Raw genomic sequence first — 21,687 nt, forward strand, 5'->3', positions numbered from 1 at the left:
CTATTTCTTGCTTAAAACAGATCTTTGCTTCATTTGGACCCTGTCAATTTTTGGTGAGTGATAATGCTAGAGCTTTTACATCTGTGCAATTCCGTAACTTCTGTTTTGACCTATCTATATCTCATGTGACTACCACACCATACTATCCCAGGCCTAATTATGCTGAAAGAGTTAATCGGAACCTAAGATCTGCTCTTATTGCATACCATTCTTCTGACCATTCCAAGTGAGTTTCTTCACTTAATTGGCTATCATTTGCTTTCAATACCGCTGTTCATGAAAGTCACAAGCAAACTCCTGCTTCATTAATGCTAGCGTTCACCCCTAATACTCCACTTTCTAATCTATGGTCCATTAACGATCTTCTACCTGACGTCGTTAATCCAGAAACGATCCGTGCTGCTTGGCATCGTGCGCGTAAAAATTTGAAGGTTTATTAATCTAAAGTTCAACGTAACTATAATCACGGGCGAAGACCGCACAATCTGTCTGTGGGTGCCCAGGTCTATGTGAAGACTCATCCCATTAGTAGTGCTGCGGACCATGTAATTAGCAAGTTATCCCCAAGATTTAGAGGTCCCTGCACAATTTTGAAATTTTTAACCCCTGTGTCATTGTTAGTCAGTGACCCTGAAAGAAAGAGGATCAGTCGTGTGCATTTGTCTCAGATAAAAATTCCCTAGTTATGAGAGAATACTTTAAAAACTATTTTTATTTTGGGGTAGTTATAAAGAATTAGTTGTAAGCAAATTTTAATTAATTGGTGCGCACCATTTTTCGGGTTCTGTAGTTAATAATTTAATTAAGTCACTTTAGTTGTAATGGGAAGGGTTATTTATAATCATGTTAGATATAATTTAGTGTGTATTTTGGGGTAGAATTAAGATCTTCATAACTAGGGATTGTTGTCCAAATTTTGAAATCAGGGTAAACTCCGGTAGAGTTTTATTGAGATTCTTTCAATTTTTCCTAAATTTTATCTTGAGGTATTCATTGTGCTTGCCTGAATGGGGGGGGGGCTAAGATAGTCCCAAAGCTATGGGGGGAACCTCCCAAACGAAGGTCGAGGAGACACCAGTTGGGTGCCTCCAAGCTCTTGTCCACCAGGGTGGCTTTAGCTTTTAAATTCCCTGTCTGCTGCGGATGAATTTCTGTTGCAGTAGCCGGAGGGGGATACTATCTCCATTTCTGCTATCGTGCCCAGAGGAGAGGTGCAATATGTCTTGGGCTCTGCCATTTTGCTCTGCAACCCAGTGGCCAGATGTCCAGGTGACAACTACTGTTCCTGCCTGACAACCTGAAGTCCCTAGTCAAAAAGGGGGACTGTCTGCATGATGGTGACCATCATGCCATACTAAGATCCTGATCAAATGTTTACCAGACATACTCTGATCTCATCTATCCTTCGACATGTCAACTAACAGCGCTGTAAATGAAAATTCTAATGACGGCAGTCATGCTAGACTGTGTGTACTCGCCCAGTTTGAACTGTAGTGTGGAGGCTGAAGACCGCGGCCGCGTCATCAGTCACATGGACAGCAAGAACTCGTGGTGCCATAGTGTAAATAAATAAATTTAAAAAAAAAGACTCACGAACTCATTCTAAAAGATGTCATTTTTGTTTGGTGTCCAAAGTTTTTTATTTTGTTTTTCAGGGAACGTTTAAATTTTTGAAAGAAAATAATTTCAGTGTGGTGCTATAAGAACATGAAAGGAACAGTGAGAAGAAAATTTGTATCTCTTTAGTGTATATTTTATGTGCTTGCTCTTTCAGTGAACATTATGTCCTTTATTTTTCAGTGACATTTTTCCTTTGTTTTTCAGTGACTTTTTTAAAAAGGTGAATTAATTATATTTAAAAATATGCAGAAACTGGACTGCTAAAATTGTGAATAAAATTTTTATTTTTGGAGCTGTGCTCCAAATTAAAGGGGGGGAGTATGTTGTGATTATTGGGATTCTATTATTTGGACTCGGAAAATGGTGATGAAATTGTATATATGTAATGTATTTGTTCATTTGTTTTCCCTTTTGTCTCTTCTCGGTATGTGAATTTTGGAATTGTTTAATTTGTTTGATGTTAATATGATTTTAAAATTATTCAATCGTCATGGTAATTCTGGTGCATACTGTACCACACGCGCTACATCGGCGTGGGAGATTTCCGGTTTCGTAAAGTTGCATCAATTTTGTAATTTCTCGAGGATTCCCAAATGTTCTTGGTCAGGACTAATTTCTGTGCTCCAATTGGAGAAAATAAAAAGTGAATGTGATTGGCAGGTGAAGGAAAAGATCGGACACTCATTGGCCATTTGTGAGATTTCCTAATTTCCGGAGAGAAGCGTTGTCGCTAGAGCCTGGCTCTGTGAAGGCGTCTTTGCTGTTGGACCATTGAAGGGAACGGTCACCTCCTAAGGTATGGGTCTTCTTGGCCCCGCCATCCAGTAAGCACTTTATTTTTTTTCACATTCCTGGTATTCAGTTTCAAATGTAGTGTTTCGTTTAATTTTCTTTGCCGGAGCATACCCGTGTTTCCTTTAGCTACCGAATTTAATTAATATGAGTTAGCCATTTCGGTAAGTCGCCTCATCTTTGCAAAGAGACAGTTCCCGTTTTGTTGTTCTGGTAAATTAAATTTTATACGCCGTTCGATGTAACCACTAAATGTAAATTATCCTCAGGACTATCTCGTTCTTTCTGCTTCATCGTGGAGTATTCCCCTTTAGGTCAGGTACGCTTTCTCAGAAGTGTTTTTGAGGGGGCTACCCACTGAAGGCGCTCTGCTCCATGATTATATTTTAAACGTTATTTCCTTACATGTACATCTTCACTTTAATGTAAATTTACCTTTCTCTTACTTCTTTCAAACTGCTTTGGTTTTTAAAAGTATCGCCACAAACAGTGGAACATCATGTGCAATGTTCCGGTGAAAAATTACATAATTTATATCTAACCTCGAGGTATACTGTAATAACAGCTGTAATAATGTCGTCAAATTTTAATGGTGTATTTGTTATTGTTTTATATTTGAATTTACATCGAAATTGTTAAGTAAAGTTTAGGATTACATTGACTTCGCTTCTTCAGTATTACCAATACCTTCCACTCCCTGTTATCCTTTCATAGTCGTCATGTTGGTTATCCTGTTTGTTTTAGTTTCTGTGGCTAAAGTGTTTATAATTTAATTTCGTACATGTTGAGATGCCTCGTGTAGTGTACATATTTGGTAAATGCACAACGGTAGCAGATATTTTCTCTTTATTATTGCTGTAACTTGTAACCTCAAGAGGAGGTAACACAGTGCTTCTGTACCGAAACATGGACTCTGAAATGTAACACCATTAAGGAAATAAATGCCTTGGAGATGTGGGTGTTCTGAAGGGTGTTACAGACCTTGTGGACCGACCATGTCTCCAATGCAGCTGTACTCAGACGTATGAGGAGGGAACGAATGTTGGGCATATTATGGTGAATGAAAAGTACAACCTATTTAAATTGATCATGCACGGTAAAACTGATGGATGTAGAGGTTGTGGTCGAAGGAAACACTCTTGGCTGAGGAACTTAACCGATTGGACAGGACTAGATTCAAGTAGATTTATGACAACAGCTGAACATCATACAGACTTTGCTGTGATTGTGGGCAGCCTTCAGTAATGGGGAAGGCACTACAAGAAGAAGCCCAGCTGGAGGCAAACCTGACCATCAACAATGATATTTTTATTTTACAATTTGCGTTACGTCGCACCGACACAGATAGGTCTTATGGTGATGATGGGATAGAAAAGGTGTGGAAGGAAGTGGCTGTGGCCTTAATTAAGGTATAGCTCCAGCATTTGCCTGGTGTGAAAATGGTAAATCATGGAAAACCATCTTCATGGCTGCTGATAGTAAGCTCACAGCCGCGCACTCCTAAACGCATGGCCAACTCACTCCGGCCCCGAGGAAGGACAATCATCAAGTAGGGCAGACACGATTGCCGACGATGGATTCATAAATGTATAAATTACAAGTATCTTCCAGCCAACTCACTCGGTCCCCGAGGAAGGACAATCATCAAGTAGGGCAGACACGATTGCCGACGATGGATTCATAAATGTATAAATTACGAATATCTTCCACAATAGCACAAAAACCATAATACTGTACTGCCTCCAAATGCATTGTTGGCCCTCCAACATTTCTCACCAGACATGCTGATGTCCATCCACTCTCTGCAGCTGAAAACATGACTGTTGGAGAAGGTTCCCTGCCACCAGTCAGCAGCGGTTCAGTTGCCACACTGTCAAGCAAATTCCAGTCGTTTTCATCAATGCACCTGTGTTATCATGAGTGCAATCACCTTCCATCTATTCTGGAGCTCCATTTGTAGAAGGGTTTGCTGAACCGTTGGAAATGTGTCCGGATGCCCTCTGGTTCCTTTGGACAGTGAACTGTTCCACTGTAGCCTGTCGGTTGGCCTTCATGCACTGTCATATTTGACTTCTACCTTGGACATCAAAGGCGGATGGAGCTTGACAGTTTTCACAATGGTTATTCCCAATGGTGCCATTTGTCCACTCACAATACACTTTTACAGCAGAGGCAGGTGAAAAGTTTAAACTTGTCTGTTTACGAAATGCTTCCCCTCATGCCAACCGAACGTTTATCATCATCCTTTTTTTGCAACTTGGTTAAATCACTTTCCTTACCTATGGCAGTAGGAAGTGCCATGAGTATTACCAGTGTGTCAGTTCCATTATATACCCTCTTCACCAGCCCATGTCATGGGCCATATACCATGGGATATGCACTGCAGACGGTCATAATAATGTGATTCAACTGTGTATGTAAACCTAAATGTATACATGAATATACAAACCATTCCATCCTATTAAGTTCATTAAAAAGATTGTTGAAATTTATGAGCTCGTGTACTGTGCGTGCAGTTTGTTTAACTGATATATTACAGGTAGTAGTTAGAAAACATCCATAGTTGGTCTTGTTTACATTGTCTTAAGGAGATCGTGAGACAAAGTTTAGACAGAAGAAAACCTGTTAGCCATAATATCAGTTAAAATGAGATAAATAATTTTTATTTTGATAATAGTTCTCTGCTTCCTTCAAACAAAGGCTGCTTAGGACCAAATATACTAAACAATGGGAAGAGACACAGTCAGAAGAAATAGCTCTTACAGCCAACTTAAATTATTTAAACTATGAAATTTCAATAAGAGTTCCATCACACAGCATTTCATTTGGCTACACAGAATATAAATAATTTCTTACAATGGCCAGAGATCCTTTGAAGAGCAGTAAGGGCAATAGCAGTTATAAGGTGTTATCCAAAGAGAACTTCCTACAGATATCTGTAAAAGGCAGGGTATTGTTTGTTTCATTCCCACCATCAAACCTATCATTTGTATGGACACAAAGTGATATTTTTCCAATTGTTGACATTGTATTTCTTAATTCTAAACAAATGTATAAATCTTCTAGGACCAAGAGTTCCAAATAATTTTCCACAACTGGGGCAAAAGATGTACTTGGCTGGGGCTCCAGTAACCCAAACTTGCTTTGGTCACCTTAACATTAAGATGCTCAAAATTGGTGATTTTGACTTTTTGAAATTCTGACAAGCCTCTCGATCCTCTCAAATGAGATTTTGATAACTTTGAACCCATTTATATTCCATATGTCACAATATTTTGCAAAATATATTTGTTCCAATAATTTGCACCATCTCAAATGTTCACAATATATAATTTTGTTTTCCCATATAGGTATAGAACTCGTCAAGACAAATCAAATGACACCTCACTCAACATGCTACCATGCTGGAGTCTGGAGTCACCCCTTAAATAATAATGTTACTGGCTTTACATCCCACTAACTATGAAGGTCGATCAAATAAGGGATTTTTGTTCCTGAATATCAACAGTTGGCACGACTGGCCCTGCGCTTCTGCTATGAGTAGGCGGGACTGTTAGGAGTGGGGAGAGCGTGCTGTTAGATATTTCCTGCCGTTTTGTGAGTAATGCTCACGGTATCAGAACAACAGGTGCACCCCTCCATTGCGCAACGCATAATTATAAAATTTCTTGCTTGTGAAGGAGTTACATCAGTGGAAATTTGCCACAGGTTGACTCCACAGTTCGGTAATCAAACATTGTCAAGAATGCATGTGTTCACCTGGCATAAAATGTTCAGGAAGGATGAGAACATGTGAAAAATCAGCAACACGATCACCGTCCTCAGACCAGCATTACAGACGAAAACATTCATGCAGTTAAAGACATTACTGACGATGTTTGACAGGCAAGAGTATCAGAAATTGCAGAACAAGTCGGAATCAATTATAGGAGCTGTCAAGCAATCATGACAAATGACCTACAGTTCCGTAAAGTATGCTCCAGATGGGTCCCTTGCCTTTTGACCGAAAATCTGTAAAGTTGAGACGTTTGGAGGTCTGTGAGAGGCTTACAGCAAGGTTTGCAGAAGAAGGTGATGCATTTTCGAGTCGGATCATCACCTGCAACGAAACATGAGTCCACCACTACATTCCCGAATCCAAACGAGCCAGTAAGGAGTGGCGAAGGAACGGGGAGGCAGCACCAGTGAAAGCCAAGACTCGACTGTCAGCTGGCAAGGTTCTTGCAACTGTTTTTTTTTGATTGGTGAGGCATTTTGCTGATTGATCTTTTTGCATGAGCAATGAACAATCAATGCTGCTTACTACTGCAAGCTGCTGAACAAGGCGAGGGTTGCATATCGCCGCAAAAGACGAGACCAACATAAGAATAATAATGAAGCCTCCACCTTATCAATACATTTATTCATATACTATTAGTTACAGTAATCACAGTACCGGTTTCGACCCCTCGAGGGTCATCCTCAGCTGTCATATACAAATATAGTTATTAAAACATCACATAAGGTGTTGTACATACATGAAAATTGACCAATTTGACAGGTTGTTTAAAACAAATTATATGTTAAAATGGTAAAATGAGTCCTTTCTTCTTCAATTATAAAAATATTACGTAATGTAAAAGACAAGTCCTTATAATGTTCTTGTTGATTTGATAAGCGTAAATTGAGATTTGTACTATTGTGCATGCACTAATGTTCTTAAAGTGATCACTATTTTACGTTAAATCTTATAATTCATTATTAAAAACATTTCAAAATTTTATTCTTCTGGTGATTATGTTGCTTATTTCACGATGTCCTTCAGTTAGTAGTATGTGTATCTTGAAGTGATCTGGTTACTTTCTATGAGGAAATAGGTCGTAGTTTAATGTTCGGTTCGATGCATTGTCTATGTACTATATTCATAGTATATACTAAATGCTGAGTTAATAGTGATGCATATTGTAAGTATAAAAATTTGTTTGGTTTGCGACGTGCATCTTAATATGACGTTATATACTATGTCAAGTGTCAAATGGTTTACATTTTTTAATGTCTTAAATGATAGCGTGTGGGCTTCTTTCTATATGTTGTAGGCTGTGATATCTGTAAATAGAAATGAAATGTATAAGAAATGGCATTTGATGGATTTGTAAAGAGTAGAGTTGTGTGTATAGTACTTACTCTGGGTGTTGACACTGTGTGCGTTGCACGGCAGCACGTCGAGTTCTGTTACGTGTTAGTCTGTGGCTGCTACTCGCGGCTGTAGAGGGGAAGTTAGGAGGGGTAGGAGGAGCGGCTGTTGGGGGAGTGGGATTAGAGTGGGAGGTGTCTTTGGGCGGTTCTTCTGTATGTATCGGATGTTGTTTCTTAACTCTTTTTAGATAATTACTTTTTAGGAGGGGAATAACTGCATCAAAAAGGATGTTGGTTTTTTCTGTAATTTCATTCAAGTTAAAATTTGGATTGACGTATTGGTCTAGGTTTATGTAAAATTCTTCCATGATACTGAGCAAGGGGTTTTTGGGGTTGGTACTTAGGATTTGCATGTCATTATCAATATTTGTAAATTTGTGTTTATGGTCTTCGATATGTTGTCCTATGGCTGAAAAATGTCTATGTTTTATTGCATTTAGGTGTTCGTTGTATCGTATTTGGAAGTTCCTCCCAGTATGTCCTATGTAACTGGCCTCACAGTCGTTACATTTCATGCGATAGACTCCTGAGTGGTTGTATCAATTTATATTGTTAACAGATTTAGAATTATGTAAGATATTGGTATTGCTGCGTGTGGTTTTGTAAACTATTTTTAGGCCTCGTTTTTTAAAGTTGTTATGGGATGTATATAGCTGTTGTTATAGGTGAATCTTACGTAGTCCTTTTTGTTTTTTTCGGTTGTGATTAATTTGGATTTGGGTTGATTTTCTATTTTGTATATTATCTTATTGATCATTTCTTTTTTATATCCATTCTGTCTGGCTGTTTCATGGATTAAATTAAGTTCTTTATTTAGTTCTTTTTTTGTTAGTGGTATGTGGTATATATCATACTATAATATGCAGCTTTCTTGTGTGTGTTAGGGTGGGTAGAGTCTATTTTTATTGTATTGGATGTGTGAGTGGGCTTTCTATATATTTTATATGTTAAATGGTCATTGTGCCTGGTAATAGATATGTCTAGATAGTTTATGGTGTAATTGTTTTCTGTTTCCATTGTGAATTTTATATGGGGATCTATTCCATTTAATTGTTCTAAAATTTTGGTTTCATTAGTGTGTAGGGCTGTAATCTTTCACCTTCGCTGTTCGTAGTTTAAATGGATCTATAAGCAAGCGAACAGGAAGGATTGCAACAACTATCAAGGTATCTCATTGATTAGTATACCAGGCAAAGTATTCACTGGCATCTTGGAAGGGAGGGTGCGATCAGTCATTGAGAGGAAGCTGGATGAAAACCAGTGTGGTTTCAGACCACAGAGAGGCTGTCAGGATCAGATTTTCAGTATGCGCCAGGTAATTGAAAAATGCTACGAGAGGTATAGGCAGTTGTGTTTATGTTTCGTAGATCTAGAGAAAGCATATGACAGGGTACCGAGGGAAAAGATGTTTGCTATACTGGGGGACTATGGAATTAAAGGTAGATTATTAAAATCAATCAAAGGCATTTATGTTGACAATTGACTTCAGTGAGAATTGATGGTAGAATGAGTTCTTGGTTCAGGGTACTTACAGGGGTTAGACAAGGCTGTAATCTTTCACCTTTGCTGTTCGTAGTTTAAATGGATCATCTGCTGAAAGGTATAAAATGGCAGGGAGGGATTCAGTTAGGTGGAAATGTAGTAAGCAGTTTGGCCTATGCTGAAAGCCTGCAGTCTAATATCTTGGAACTTGAAAATAGGTGCAATGAGTATGGTATGAAAATTAACCTCTCGAAGACTAAATTGATGTCAGTAGGTAAGAAATTCAAAAGAATTGAATGTCAGATTGGTGATACAAAGCTAGAACAGGTCTATAATTTCAAGTATTTAGGTTGTCTGTTCACCCAGGATGGTAATATAGTAAGTGAGATTGAATCAAGCGCTCGCAGTTACGATCAGCAGTATTCTGTAAGAAGGAAGTCAGATCCCAGACGAAACAATCTTTACATCGGTCTGTTTTCAGGCCAACTTTGCTTTACGGGAGCGAAAGTTGGGTGGACTCAGGATATCTTATTCATAAGTTAGAAGTAACAGACATGAAAGTAGAAAGAATGATTGTTGGTACAAACAGGTGGGAATAATGGCAGGAGGGTACTCAGAATGAGGAGATAAAGGCTAATTTAGGAATAAACTCAATGGATGAAGCTGTACGCATAAACCGGCTTTGGTGGTGGGGTCAAGTGAGGCGAATGGAGGAGGATAGGTTACCTAGGAGAATAATGGACTCTGCTATGGAGGGTAAGAGAAGTAGAGGTAGACCAAGACGACGATGGTTAGACTTGGTTTCTAATGATTTAAAGATAAGAGGTACAGAGCTAAATGACGCCACAACACTAGTTGCAAATCGAGGATTGTGGCGATGTTTAGTAAATTCTCAGAGGCTTGCAGACTGAACACTGAAAGGCATAACAGTCTATAATGATAATGTATATATGTATGTATGTATGTATGTATGTACAATAGTACAAAATAATTGAAAATATGTATAACAGAGCTAATTTTAATAAAAATTCAAAGACAATAATATGTTCCCTAGCAATAATTATAAGGAAACCATTCTTTTAATATCATGCAAGAATTCGTTGAAGATAGGAGCCGGATACCTGAAATTAAAGGAAAAATAAAAATTAATTTCTGTAACATCATTAAATATCATTCAGTAAAAGGAAATATTCAATGAAGTATAATTACCACTAATTGATCCTTCCTCCATTTCGTTGTTGGTTGATGCTGAACAAGCTTACAGTGATATGGTGCATTATCCATTACAATAACACAGGGTCCTATATTTCTTAATCCTATGATTAATTGCGTTTCCACCCACATCTGAAATTTCTCACTGTTCATAGCACCATGGTAATCCTGATTTCTCTTTAAGTTTGTAGCAAATATCAAATCAGCAACTGTAAGAATTTTAAGTTTTAGTATGAAGTTATTTCTTCTAAAAAAAGTATTCCCTAAAAATATGAGATCACTCCTCTTCAAGGATAGGCCTATTAATTGATAAAAAATGTGATTTCTGTTGAATGATACAAAAAGATGTCTGATTTTAAGTGAAACCAACTACTAAGTAGCAAAGTCACCTGATGATGAAGTCAATGAATTACTACTTACACTAATTTATCCTAACCTCTCTCATGAATGTATTTCCATTAGTAGACCTATATCTGGATTACAAGTCCACGATCACTTGCATTAAAGATATAAGTATAAACACCCATTTCAATACCTTAGAACAAATGTAATTGCTGCGAACACTGAACCTATATCAGGCAGTAAGAAATAAGAAGCTTGGAAGGTGTTCAACAGTCAGGTATCAAGCACTGATTCAGGTGGAGATTGTCGAATGCAGAATAAACATAATAAATAGGCCTACAATACAAGTAATTTACTGATACAAATATCCAGTAATATTATATGAAAATACACTGGGGAAGTTTTGATTGAAGTACCTCTCTAAGGTTAATCATTGGCCTAAAGTGAATACCTGCAAGTCTTTTTAATAACCAAGAGATTCCTTAACAGTGGAGAAGTCAAAATCAAAAATCCATGTACAGAGCCCAATGAGCGGTAAGTTATAATGCCACTTCCGATCTAGTGCCAGTCAATTTCAATCACTAAGTCACCACTGATCTGCACTTAGGACAGTCGCCCAGGTGGAAGATGTAGTTTCAGGGATAGGCCTAGTATTTTCTTCAGTAATTGCAACGAATTTGGAAATTTATTGAACATCTCCCTTGGTAAATTACTCCAATCCCTAACTCCCTTCTTAAAAAAAACCAAATATTTGCCCCACTTTTCATCCTCAACTTTATCACTATACTGTGATCTTACCTACTTTTAAAATACCACTGAAACGCATTCGTCTACCAATGTCATTCCACACCACCTATCCACCGACAGCTTGGAACATACCACTTAGTCCAGCAACTCGTCTCCTTTCACCCAAGTCTTCCCAGCCCAAACCCGATAAAATTTTTGTAACGCTACTCTTTTGTCAGAAATCACCCACAACAAATCGTGCTTCTTTCTTTTGAACTTTTCCAGTTCTCAAATCAAGTAATCCTAGTGAGGGTCTCATACACGGGAACTGTACTCAAGTTGGGGTCTTATCAGAGACTTATGTGCCCTCCCCCTTTACATCCGTACTACAAACCCTAAATACCCTCATAACTATGTAAAGAGAGATCACCTCACTATAATAAAATGAAGTAAAATAAAGTAAGAACATACCAGGTACAAAGCCATCTTTCGTTCCAGCATGAACAATAACCAGTCTTCCTCCCTCAGACACAGGTCGACGAATTACTCCTTGAACATCATGTCCAGATTTGTGTGGTTTATTCCAGGAGTATGTGGGTGACCCTGAAAGGGAAATGCACATTTGAAACCAAAGACACCTGATGAAGATAAATTATTCTAAGATTTTTATATGAATGAATTTATTGAACTGAACATAACAGGCTTTCGCCCAGTTACGATGTTCCAATATGCAATTCAAAATAAAACACTCACAGACTATTTATAGCTAGACACTAACTACTTACTACTTCTAAATCTACTGTGTAGCATCTTGCACATGGGCGGATCGCCAGCTCCACATGCAACACACCACCTAACTAAACTAACTACTTACTACATGAATATACTACTTAACTACTTCTAAATCTACTTTGTTTGTAGCATCTTGCACATGGGCGGATCGCCAGCTCCACATGCAACACACCACCTAACTAAACTAACTACTTTACTACATAAATATATACTAAATCTATCCTAAATCTGTCCGGCCGCGACATCACCCCTGGTGAGGAACTGCTACCACCCTTCCCTGGGATGCCACGACCAGACGTCTCATGAGGCTTGGGAACCGATACCTCATAGACCCTTTAAGCTGTCAATGTTATTTCCTCACCACTCCTTCCTGTAACAACCCACATGTGTGCGGATTGCCTAGCTCCACATGTAGGCTGTCACACCTGTATTTCACTGCCGAGACGGATTCCATAACTCGGCTCATCTTTCACTGTCTCATTGACAACTTACTTCCTCTAACCTAACACTATTCACTACTTTACTCTACTTTACATGTGCAGACGTACCGAATCAACACTTTAGTTTGAGATAGGACAGGCCTATCTCCCCCTCTTCCAAATCTACTGTAAGTCAGCAGCCAAAAACAAACAAACTAACAAAACCAAACTAAAATAAAACCAAAATAAAAACGGGCCGACAAACAACCATCAAACTCATTAGAAGGTATACAGTACGGCTTACATATCAGTGAATCGAATCTACTAATTAGAAATATACAATACCTAAGGAAAAAAGAAACAAAACTGAACAAATATAAAAACAAAACATAATACTAAACTTAAAATTATTTTCGCCCTTACTTATTAGTGAGTTATACTATATAATGTTCCATATCTGTGAATAAATCGAATATATTAATTCCACATTCAGTTATAATTTACTACCACAGACATATTCATTAATAGTTAGTTACATATATCTTTGAACGTAGCTACATGTAATTATCTCTGTTTTCTTTACATTTTTTTTCCCAAATACCTCTCATAACATTAAATAATTTGGCTATCTTTCCCGGTTTCTTCCATTCTCTGCTTAATAGACTGGAGAGTGTGTACAGTTCATTTTCATTTAGAATTTTGTCCAATTCTTTCCTTTCTATGTATTTCTCTCTAATGTTTCTAGTTTCTTTGCAGTCCTTAATCAAATGAGCCACTTCCATATTTGAATTACATAAAATACATTTATTTTCGTCATTTTTTTCTCTTAAAGCTTTATTTTTATACACTCCCATCAGCCACCAGATTATTCCTCTCATTACCCTTTTTGTTGACATTTGTGTCCTTATTGTCATATTCTCACTTATTTTACAAAATTCTATTAGTGTTCTCTTACTATTGCATTCTGTCCTAATTGTTTGTCTTTCTATATCTTTCACTCTTTGAACTACTTTCTTATGCAATCTCCTGTCATCCCTTTCAATATTAGTCACCCAGTATGATTCCATTCCTATGTACTCTAGAAGCTTCTTCACCCCATCCATCCAGTAGCCTTCGTTTAAATGCTTCATTTGGTGATGGTAGGCTAAGCCTAACATTTCACCACCTCCCCCAGTCTTTAATCTCAACCAATACTTGACTATTCGCTTAGCAATCTCAGCTCGCATACTCACCCCTTCACACATCATTCTTACTCCACTATTTGCAGTACAGTTAGGTAGTCCCATAATTATTTTGGCAAATTTGCTAACGATTACATCTAAAGCTACAATTCCCTGACTACTCCCCAAATTTCTGATCCATACAGTACTTTAGCTTTAACTATTGCATTAAATATGTTTTCCTGGATTTTGTATTCTATGTTAGGCATCTTTTTATCTAATATTTTGCTACCAGCCAAGGCACTTATTCCCCTCATTTTTGATCTTTTTATCTGGTCAGACCAGTTTCCATTACCACTTATAATCGTCCCTAAGTATTCGATTTATTTTACCACTTCTAACTTTGTCCTACCCATCCACCACTGTTCACTCTTAGAATGCTTAACACCCCTTTTACAGACCATTACTCTGGTTTTCTGTGGGTTAACCTTTAAATTCCACTCTTTGCAGTAGTTCTCTACCTCATTAATACTATTTTGCATCTTGCTGGGTGTTAATGCAAGTAAAATGATATCGTCCGCAAAGATTAGGCCTGGAATATCTTGGCACTCAAGACATGGAGAAGCTCCTTTCTGAAATTCTTTCGAGTGTAAAATATCGTTAATAAACAATAAAAATAATATGGGGGACAGTTTACACCCTTGTTTAAGGCCCACTTTAGAAGTTATCTCTCCCACTACTAAACCATTCTTAACTTTGACTGAACATTTAAATTCCGAATATATATTATCAATTGCTCTTATAATTTTAGCTGATACTCCGATCTGCCCCAACTTATGGGCAACAGCTTTTCTACTCACCGAATCAAAAGCCTTTTCTAAATCAATTACGGTAATGTACAACTTGCCTCTTTTCTTTTTGATATATTTATCTAATATTGTTTTAACTACCATTATATTGTCACTAGTCCTCATTCCCTTTCTGAATCCTGCTTGTAATCTCGACAGGATCGAGTACTCCTCTGCCCAATTCATTAATCTTTTTGCCAATATCCTTGTGTATATCTTGCTTAAAGCATCTAGCAACGTAATCCCTCTATAGTTACTTGGGTTAGATCTCTCTCCACGATTCTTGTATACAGGACAGATGATACCTTCTTGCCATGATTTAGGGAATCTTGCTCCCTCGAAGATCTTGTTAAATATTTTGACTATACTAGCTAGGATAAAGCTATTTTTGCTTGCTTCCTTCCAGAATTCATTGTTTATGCCTGAAATTACTCCTGCTTTCCCTTTCCTCCCTTTCTCTAATATTTCTTTTACTTCAGCGGCTGAAATTTCCTTATCTAAATCGGGCAGGGAGCACCGCAATCCTCTCGAGATTCCCCTCTTCTGAACATTCTGTTTCCAACTATCTTCACCACTTAATAATTTACTAAAGTAATGTATCCATTCTCTATGGCTTATGTTTACCTGGGTTATATTTTTTCTATCCTTACAAATTTGATTTATTTTAAGCCATACTTTCTTAGTATTATTATTCAGAGCCTCTCTGTTTAAGTTGTCAGTTTGTTTCTTCTGCCACAAAACTTTAGTTCTTACCAATAATTCTTTATACTCTTTTCTTTTGCTACAGAATGCAGTTCTTGGTTCCTGCCCGCCTATTTTTCTGAATGTGTCTAGGGCTTTCATAACTTCTGATTTTTTTTGTCTGCATTCTTCATTGTACCACCCACTATTTCTTTGTATTCTTACCTTCCGAGCCCGCATCTTATGTCCTGCCATCAGTATTGAGTTTTCTAATAGCTTTATCGCCTCGTCTGTTTTATTATCTTCCATCGCGGACTTTATTCCTATCTTGATCATTTCAAAGGACCTACCTTCAAAATATTCCTTGAATTCTGCGCTGAGGTCTTCTCTCCATATATATTTTGTCACTGGCCTCTCTTTAATATTATTTATATAATTCCCCCCAGTATTCTCTTCCGTGCTTACCATATTAATAATTATGGGTAAGTGATGCGATTCTCCCCAACCTTTAACATTTATCCTCTTAATGAGTGGTAATGCCTCCCTAGAACATAATACTAGGTGAATTGCACTACCACCCATTTCTGTTATAAACGTTAAATTACCCAATTCATCTCCTGGCCACCACCCATTTAAAATACAGAGTTCTTCTGTACCACATAATTCTAACAGTTTTCCACCATAGTTATTGCAAACTTTATCTTGACTAATTATTTTTCTAATTATTATTTCCTCAGCCTCTTTACTATAAATTGGTTTTAAGTCTGCAATCCTCGCATTAAAGTCCCCCATTATTACAATACCTATGTCTTCATATATATTCCTTAATCTGTTTACTTCTAGTGCTAATTCTGTGAAGAATTCCTTGTTTGCCAGTGTCGAGTCCTCGGGAGGATTGTATACAAAACCGAAACATAGATTAACCTCCCTGTTCTGTTTTACCCTTGTTTTCACCCAAAGTATTTCTTCAATATCTGATGCTAGTAATGCCATTCCTTCTGCAGCCAGTCCCTGATATGAATGGTGTGAAAATATTGCTCATAGGGTCGGTTGGTGCATACATTTCAGTGGGCTTGGCAGACTGATATGTAATGGCAACTTCTGGCTCGTGAGGAAAGCAACAGGAAACTACCTCACTCCTCATTTCCCTAGTATGCCTCTTCAGTGATGCCTAGGCCATCTATGACAGCTGATGGCAGAGCTTTTGAGAATCCAACCAGCCTCCGGGCTGAGGACTAAACATACATATATAAAATAAGAGTTTTGTCTGTACATTGCTCAGAATTTCAAAAGAATGGTATTTCTGTATCGATCATGTCCACAGTAACAAGAAAATGCAGTTTTTACTTTTCCGTAATTTCTGTCTGTCTGTATGTATGTATGTATACGCATCACGAGAAAACGGCTGAAGAGAATTCATTAAAAATCGGTATGTAGAGTTGGGGTGTGAGCCTCTATAATCTAGGCTATAAATTATTTTATTCACGCTGAGTGAAATGGTAGTTTAAGGGAAGGCCTAAAATTCAATTCTCAAATATTTATGTTATTAGTGGTCCTTTTGATAAATACTACATAACTAAAGTTATATAGAATTACATTTCCGATCATTTACGTCTTAAACATTTTTACCATACCGGGTATGATAACACGGATATTCATGAATTTGGATTTTTGTTGCTAAGTCCATATCAACGCCGAGCCCCGATAAAATGGGTGAACAGAATTTAATGAAAATCGGTATATAGAGTCGGGGAATAAGAAACTACAGTTTAAGGTATAAACAATGTTATTCACCCTGGGTGAAATGGTAGTTTACGGGAAGGCACCTAAAATGTAATTTTTAAATACCTATGTTCTTGGTCCTATGGAAAAGTACTACATAACAAAAGTTATAGAGAATATAATTTCCGATAATTTATGTTTTATTCAGTTTTACCGTACCAACTATGATAAGAGTGGTATGTCAGAACTGGAAGACAATTAATAATGTGAAGGCCTACAATATCAAAAGCGCGTAACATAGATCAACAATAACATTACACTGACCGTTGTTTGTTGTAATGTTCTTTGTTTCTTATGCTGACATTCAGCTCCGATAGATGGGATTACTGCTGCGTCCCGAGTATAACAGCCTAACTGAATATTGGCGGGAAATAGCTGAGGAGTTAGATATCTTTCTTCTTTAGCGTGCTATTCCTCTGGTTCATACATTTTCTGATACTGCTGGTACGTAACACACTGGTTCATCATAGTGTGCCAGCTATTCGATACCTACTCTGACGCGCTGTTTTGAATGAGCAGTGTGCGCACTTAAGTCAGAGGCTCAGTTAGTAGTAGTAGTAGTAGTAGTAGTAGTAGTATGAACTGGTCTGGAATTACAATTTAGCCCTATTCCAAATTATAGTACCACAACTCACTAAATAACTCGAAATTCAACCCTGAAAAGAGCCGTTTCTTAGGAAAAGCTTCTTCCTCTTCACTGTCATTAAATCTACATTAATTTAATTCCAAATTAGCAGCAAAGATGTTGTTTCTTCTCTGGCTTGGAGGAAAAATTGCCTCCACGTCGGATAGTTCTTTCCCCCGCCAGTGTAGTGAATTGAGATTTTCCGACTCATCGGGTACTCCCAGGAAACAGATAAGTAAATGGGCATAGTTTTTGCCCTGGGACTATCCACTATTTGAAACCCCCCTCCCCCGCCAAAAAAAGGACGAAGATTGTTCACGGATCATGGATGTCTGCATCTTGGTCATTCCAGCTATGTAGCTTTGGACTGTTAGTTCGGCACCATAGTACTGTTCGTGAAAAGTGAGAAAAAGTTTTCATTTGATCGATTTTTTTCATATGAAGGCATTGCTCTTAATCGCGCCATTCCTACTGACGTTATTGTAATGACCCATGTTCATTTCAGTTGGGAAAACCACTAAGAGAGTCTTTCTGAGAATCTATAAAGGCAGGCGGAGAGTGAGTGTCTGCCATTATAATGAAAACTCCCCAACCTGATTGTGACTGACGGAAGGCAAGCTGGCCTACCATTACAATGAAAATTCCCTAACCCAGTCTTCATATGAGAAAAGACGTTGGTGACTTGCCAGTCATGCTTCTAGGGCAACTTTAAGAGCTATGCAACTTAATACAATCTTGCTCACAACGTTTACACTACTTAACCTAGAATTCTGTATAAAGTTTAGAATTCCGTAGCGAAGCACGGGTACATCAGCTAGTATAATATATAACATATATATTCACCATTCATAAAAATCCAAGTCTCATCCAAGAAAACAACAGGTTTTGGTTTCTCACTGTCCTTATTACGCATGTATTCCATCAGAAAACAGGATCTCTTAAAACAATGTCTTCATTTTCTCTAACATATGCATAGGGATCACCTTTACTCCACACAAACCCCATGGCCTTCAAAATTCTTCTTAATGATGTTTCTGAGCCCTTGTACAAATAAGTGTCATAATTTGCTTCCATGTGGTCGAAAACCTTTCTTACAGTTACAACTTCTCCTGTGGGAAGAAAAAAGAGAGTTACAAGGGGCTCAAAAGAGCTGTATGTCAATACATGCACAAAACATTTCTGGGAGGTTATCTCACCTGCGTGCCAATTTCTATCAATAATGTTGCAATAGATTCCTTGTGAAGTTACCTTACCTTTATGTAATTTATCATAAATAAACCTTGCTATCGCTTCCTTAGAAAAACTGTCTATGCTGGTCACTGGATGTTCAAGCTTCCGGCGTTTACCTGGTGTAGAAAATTCAACTCCCTTCTTGAAATTTCCTATTACTTTTCGGACTAAACCGAAACTACACTGTAAGAATACACACACAGAAATATACTACATACACATATACCGTAAGTCAACAAGAATACACAAAGGTTAAGTCTACAAACCGTATCGAAGTCGACACAGGACATGGTAATAGGCCTAAGCCTACATGATCAGGTTAGGTTAGGTTCAGAATTAAATATTGCTCCATTTCAACTGATTGTCATTATGTCAGAAACTTATCATAGAAACAAGATAAAAATGAACACTTACCCCAGTTAATAATGAAACTCCTGCCATTAGCTTCGTATCACTACGACTGATACCTTCTTCGTCGTCTTCCAGTTTCAATTGCTCGTAGCAATGTACAAGCATTTCTTGACCTGATGTTTGTAAAGGACGTAACCTTACTTTCCTTTTCGGAGGAGTTCTTGCAGATTTTTCTTCCTTCTTAGACATCCCAATTGAATTCTGTTCGTATAAGTATGGGACGAAATAGGAACGTAATTAATAAAATGATGTGCTCATCATTTCACACAAACTATGTTATTAAATGCATTTCCGAACATACCACAATTCTACTTACCTGGTATTAGCCAAATAGATTTGCAATCCCACAGAAAAAGAAAATGTGCTTTAAATATTCTCGCAAATGTATCGCTAGTGACTTTAAAGGCAATGCGGTGGCAACACGCAATTCACACTAGAACAGTGACTGAACGTTGCCAACGTGCCAGATTAACGGTAACTGTAAGACGTCGTATCAGCAAGTAGGGTCCCTAAACTGTATGGTTACCGACACTGAAAAAGACCTGCAAGATACCCAACAGCAAGAAAAGTAACTATAAATCAATACCTTAATATTACAGCGGTGAAAGGGTAAGGTTGCACCCTTAGGGTACGTCCTTACACGGAGACTACTATATATATTAGTTTACTGTATTCCACCACCTCTGTCGAGAAAATGCTCTCCTACGAGATTATAGGAAAATAACTAACAACAGTCAGTTGCCAATCCATGGTGACATGAATGATGCTCTTATTAACAGGCTAAAATCTAGACACCCACCTGTTAGAACAGCCAGAAACCTAGCAGATGCTAATTTTAATCTGCTTCAGGCCTGGAAGCAAGTATGGATATCCAGTGCTCCATCAGAATATCACTATCTACCATGGCTGAAAAACAAACCAGAGGGTTTTGATCTTCCACGGAAGACCTGGACAACTATCAACAGGATTCGGACTCCATAAATGGGGAATACTTAATTCGGCAGCATGCAGTTGTGGTGCTGTGAAGCAAACAGTTCGGCACATTGTGGAGCAGTGTTCTCTCACTGCCTACCAGGGAAACCCAAGAGACTTTTTTCTGCTCTCACCCTTGTGTGTTGACTAAGTAAAGAATTTGAACCTGTAAATACTTCAAATTGTAAATATGTATTACTATTGTATTTATATGTAATGTAATGTGATGTGTTAGCCATACGCTAAATAATTAAAAAAAATAAAATTGGGGTAAAATCTGTAAAATAGCCTACGCTAATATGTATTTCATTTCAAGGAAATAGACTTACCGTGTCATTCATCGTTACTTTCTTCCGAAGGCGTCTGCAATGAATTACTCCCATTCTCTTCCATCTCTCAGATGCAGTCCTCTTCAGTTCCATCTAATTCGTTGGAAATGCCAGTTTCCTTGAAACTTTTTACAATAATGTCTTGTAAAATCAGTCCTCATGCACAAATAATCCACTCACACATTAATTCTAGTGAAGGCCTCTCAATCTTCCCAGTAGGTGTCAAGAGTATGAGAACCTTCCGCCATCCATTCAGAATATACCCGCCGCATGTTGTCTTTGAATGGGTTGTTGACACTTACATCAAGATGATGTCAAGTCATCAGGAATTACTGCAGCATAAGTCTTCTGGTTGATCATTTCTTGGCAAACATCAACAAGATGGCCACGGAAACTGTCCAAAACCAAGAGAGACCTGTGGTTTAAGAGATGGCCAGGCCGTCTTCCCCACACAACATGCAACCAATCCTTCATGAGATCCGCCACCATCCATCCTTTCTCCTGGACACGAATGTGCAAACAGGAAGGAAATTTCCCTTTAGGAATAGTTTTTCCCTTGAAGATTACACAGGGAGAAAATTTTCTCCCTTCCACAGTAACAGCTAGCATAACTGTGCAGCGAAGCTTCTCTGCCCCAGTAGTCTTCATGACTACGTTGGATGCTCCCTTTTTGGTAATTGTAGTGTTTCTCGGCATATCAAAGAAAATCAGAGTATGATCTGCATTTACAATTTGCGATAGTAGGTAATAGAACTCGCGCCGCTTCCCGATTACAAATCTATGAAACTGTACAATTTTTCCACTGTGGTCGTTCGGAAGTCGCTGGCACAGGCACAGAGATGTCCTTCTTCCAAGAAAAAGATTGTCCCTTTTCATGAACCAACAAAGCCACCCTCTGCTTGCTTTAAAGTCAGGAATTTTCAAGGTTTTTGTTACTTCTACAGCCTTTAACTGGAGCATGTCATGGAAAACTGAAAAGCCATCAATTTTCAATTGATTTACATAAGAAAAATCTTCCTTTTCAATTTCTAGATGTTTCCCGGTTTTTTCTCCCCGAAATGATAAAGTTGTTTTCTTGATACCCTATAA

The 21,687-nt window shown here is 37.9% G+C and overlaps 1 protein-coding gene across 1 annotated transcript; it reads right to left on the reverse strand.

Moving 5' to 3' along the window:
- Positions 1-10,052: 10,052 nt before the first annotated feature.
- On the reverse strand, positions 10,053-19,078 carry LOC136872722 (uncharacterized). Its single transcript, XM_067146550.1, has 4 exons — positions 18,500-19,078; positions 11,821-11,952; positions 10,279-10,490; positions 10,053-10,190 (listed from the first exon to the last, which is right to left on the reverse strand). The coding sequence occupies exons 1-4, from the start codon at positions 18,576-18,578 to the stop codon at positions 10,155-10,157; spliced, it is 459 nt and encodes a 152-aa protein (XP_067002651.1). The 5' UTR covers positions 18,579-19,078; the 3' UTR covers positions 10,053-10,154.
- Positions 19,079-21,687: the final 2,609 nt, after the last annotated feature.

This window comes from Anabrus simplex, chromosome 4 (assembly GCF_040414725.1).
Source record: "Anabrus simplex isolate iqAnaSimp1 chromosome 4, ASM4041472v1, whole genome shotgun sequence".
Lineage (NCBI taxonomy): Eukaryota > Metazoa > Arthropoda > Insecta > Orthoptera > Tettigoniidae > Anabrus > Anabrus simplex.

Excerpts from the sequence above, each read along its gene's own strand:
- LOC136872722 (XM_067146550.1), bottom strand. The coding sequence starts at position 18,578 with ATGGAATACATGCGTAATAAGGACAGTGAGAAACCAAAACCTGTTGTT. Across the intron at positions 10,491-11,820 it reads GAAAGATGGCTTTGTACCTG|TTGCTGATTTGATATTTGCT; the intron begins GTATGTTCTTAC and ends AAATTCTTACAG. Across the intron at positions 10,191-10,278 it reads GGAGGAAGGATCAATTAGTG|GTATCCGGCTCCTATCTTCA; the intron begins GTAATTATACTT and ends CTTTAATTTCAG.